The sequence below is a fragment of the Dipteris shenzhenensis genome, chromosome 21 (assembly GCF_047967505.1).
Source record: "Dipteris shenzhenensis isolate YYH24624 ecotype China chromosome 21, Dip_SZ_1.0, whole genome shotgun sequence".
Lineage (NCBI taxonomy): Eukaryota > Viridiplantae > Streptophyta > Polypodiopsida > Gleicheniales > Dipteridaceae > Dipteris > Dipteris shenzhenensis.
The window spans coordinates 31,626,023-31,629,766 of NC_141616.1; the positions used below are offsets into that span (position 1 = coordinate 31,626,023).

Genomic DNA, 3,744 nt, shown 5'->3' on the forward strand with positions numbered 1-3,744 from the left:
CCTTCCTTTAAACCTACAAACTCCGAATACAACTCCCATGCATATATATATATTTTTTTTCTTGGATTTGTTAAATCTCAAATCACTTATTAGTATTTTCAAAACACAAAATTGACATGAAAATAAATTTCACATAAATAACTACTACTACTAAAAGTAAAAAGAAATTTATACACAAAATATGGAGTGTCACACAAAAATGTGGAGCGTCACATTCAAGAAATAATAAGATGTTTGATTATTTCTTGATAAACATTTTGTAGACATTCAACATTTCCTAAAGATAACTCGCCTCTAAACTAGATTGTAGTATTTTCCATGTAGCACTTCCTCGCTTTGAAACTTGAATATAGCCTCGCAATGCAAGGCCTGTAAACCCATGCAATCACAAGAAAGACTCTCTCCTTTACCTTCAACCTCTCATATCTAAATTCTGGTATGCCTTATTATAGGAAGCTATCCATAGGAGCCATGGACTATAGTCTTGACAAATGGAGAGAGCTTGTAACTCTTGGAAGACATTTGAAAGCAGGAAACTTGTAGCAAATAGGAAATACTAGTATTGGAAAAAGACATTACACTATGGACATTATTAATATACCAGTGGTGTTTACTTTTATAACCACCAGTAACATTTTAGCAAATCGTGGATATAAACAACATTGCTACTAAGGATTTGCCAATTTATGTTGATAATATAAAATTTCTAGCGATAATTTTCATCTATTTAGCAAATCGTGGATACAAACAACATTGCTAATAAGGATTTGCTAATTTATGTCGATAATAAAAAATTTTCTAGCAATAATTCTCATCTACTGTATAGGTTATTTTCCTGGTCACGAAGTTCATGACATTATTCTCATGCTATTTGTGATAAAAAATTATGTCCATGAATGATGCATTAACACACTCTTCCTGAAATACGAGTTCACAGCTAAAATAGATTTTGTGTTAGACAATTAGAGAAGATTTTAGATGACCTATGTTCAATTATTTTTTGATAAACATTCTGTAAACATTTAGCATTTCCTAAAGGTCTCTCACCTTGCAATATTTGCCATCATGGAGGTCCTCACTTTGAAACCTTAGAATAGCCGTGCAATGCAAGGCATGTAAGCCCATCAAAAGTTTGGTGTCTCTATTGAGAGAGTTCAACAACTCCATCATTCCAAAACACAAAGTCTTCTTGTACATATACAAGTCTGAGCAACAAAGGGGAAAAACATAGCTTTGATTCAAGAAAATTGAACAAAAGGAGGAGAAAATATGAATGAGCAATACAAGAGAAGAGCATAGAGAATGTGCTCAATAGAAGGCCTCATGCCAAATGATGCACCAACAAAAGGGCCACAAAAGATTCGAGGTGAAGTAGCGTACAACATTTTCATAGGCTTCCGGTTCAGGTTGAATTTTTTGTTTGGACTGTATTAAAATCAATGAGACGTCTTCCAGCCCCACATTGGGCAACACGTACCCCAAGCATTGGATTCTTCATTGTAAACTCTAGGTAGGCCTTTGAGAAGATCACATTTTCATAATTGGCTAGAATCCTGCGCAATGCTTCTTCTTGAAGCATGCTCGGAGAGCTAAGGCTTTCGGCGAGCACCAACGCATCGAGTGGATCCATTGTTGTCAAAAGATGGGTTTGGCAAATTTCCATTAGAAGCGGTATGTTATACTTATCTGCCGCTAGCAAAAGTGAAAGGGCATGGTTTTGTACCACGTGGAGTTCGAGGTGTCCGAAGTACATAAATTTTACCAATTGTTTCAATTCCTCGTGACTCATATCTAGGATGGGAATCAATCCCTTGTGTGCCTCCTGGTAGGCATTGACGTCCACGAGAGCCCCAAAAATGGGTGATCTCATGGCCTGCAATCACCAAGACAGAAGAAGTATAAAAGTTGCTGGAAGTTTCAGACCATAGGAGCTTGTGTGTAGTAAAGTTAGAAGGTGAGTTCAATTAAGAGTCAGGAGGCTGACCAGGACGAAGCTGTGTACAGGCACGGCTTGCCCATCGGAAGTCACCAATTTCAAGTCAATTGGCAATCGTTGGGCGAGGGCGTCTTCCCCGGCTTGCAAATATTTTACTTGCTTTGAAGTGGCTTTTACAAGTCGTAGGATGACTTTGCACGTCTCGCCCAATGTACCCTGTTGACATGCAGACGTCACCAACACTCCTATAATATCTCTTCGATGCTACTCCTATAATATGCAGACATCAGGACGAGGGAAGCCAGCTGATCTCACGGCGCACTCATCCACCTCAGCGTGCGTGTCGAGCTTCTTGCCCAGGTCAAGAAGCGCTCTTGTACCGCTAAGGCAGCGTGCACATATGCTGTAGCCGCAGCGTGTTCGGGCGTTACGATACTCACCCCGAGGGCCACAAACAGAGCACGCCATGTTCTGACCTAATCGAGAACGACTTCATCCTTCATTATTTATAATTAGCCATTGCCCCACGGAAACGGATCAGGTCGGAGACACCCGAACGTCTGGTACGCACGAAACGCTGCTCCCCTTATTTTGTTGCTGATTTGCGCGCATTGCGGGGCTTGAAACATTGGGAGTTGGATTGCTCATTTTGATGCTTCACAAATTGTAGTTTATTGTCCACTGGGCCTTCCAAATGTTTCCGTAGCTTCGGCCCGACCAATTGGCATTTTGGTCGCCTCAACCCATCAAATCGCCATAGCACTACGCTCCAACAAACCGGCCTATTCCTGTTTCTGCCGCATCCTCTCATGCATACATCTCGTCACTTGCTTCAGCACATGAAGCGATCCTTGTTACATCTAGCTACTCCAGCAGACAATTTTTCAGTTTAAGCTCCATCACGTGCAAGCATCGTTGCAACTTAACGTGCTTCGACGTCTTGTAAACCTACATACGAAGATTCTAAAGCCTTCGACGGGATAATCTACACAAGCTGATAAATGTTCTTAAGAACGAAGCTACACAAATGATTGCCAATCTTGATCGATGGTGGTGCGAGGAAGAGGAACCAAAGCCAAACTTCATGGACTTTCCTGCTTTAAGGTCTGCAGTTTGATCTAAGCCCAATCCTTCGCATTTTTTCTGGCTACGCTGCTGCGTAAACGAAACATGTACAAACTCATCTAGGCGTTATTTTGTGTTATTGTGCCTTGCAGACGTAGTTCTTCTTGACCTTTACATATTAAAGAAACTTTGCTGTCTAGCTAAAGTCGGATCTTATTCAGCCTCGTTCATGCAAAATTTAGAAATCCTGCGATTGAAGACGAACCTCGAACAGAAAAGCGTGGGGTCGTTATTGATATGAAGTCCCCACACCTTTTTAGAACCACAAATGACAAGCTTCTAAAGGGAAATACTAACGGGAAGAGAGTAGATGACTCGAACCTTGCTTGGTGGATGCCATAGGGATTAGAATTTGTATCACTGCTGCAGCTGACATTAACGTGCTGCGTCCTTGATAATTGTCTCTTCCCACGGCTTATTGGCGCACTCCCTTCTCGTTTCTTTGTCCTCCCTACGTCCCAAGATTTCTTTGCTTTCCGGGAGCCCTCCGGCCTTCTCGTCTTTCAGTTTAAAAGAAGTCTATTTCGATCAAGACTCTATGTGGATTCAATCGTCGTTTCTTTATAACGGCTTATGTTCTTTTTGTCAACCTCAAAATTCGAAATAATACCACTAGGAGCTTCACATAACATTCCAAAGTACGCTTCCTCGTGGAATGTACAAGAGTGTGGGCACGTTGAAGT

General features: G+C 41.1%; 1 protein-coding gene across 1 annotated transcript; it reads right to left on the reverse strand.

Annotated features, from left to right (window-relative positions):
• Nucleotides 1-1,402: 1,402 nt before the first annotated feature.
• On the reverse strand, nucleotides 1,403-2,404 carry LOC147888749 (BTB/POZ domain-containing protein At1g01640-like). The gene is made up of 3 exons (XM_087392354.1): nucleotides 2,252-2,404; nucleotides 1,985-2,152; nucleotides 1,403-1,873 (listed from the first exon to the last, which is right to left on the reverse strand). Exons 1-3 carry the CDS (start codon nucleotides 2,402-2,404, stop codon nucleotides 1,403-1,405), a joined length of 792 nt encoding a protein of 263 aa, XP_087248480.1.
• Between the last annotated feature and the right edge of the window lie 1,340 nt (nucleotides 2,405-3,744).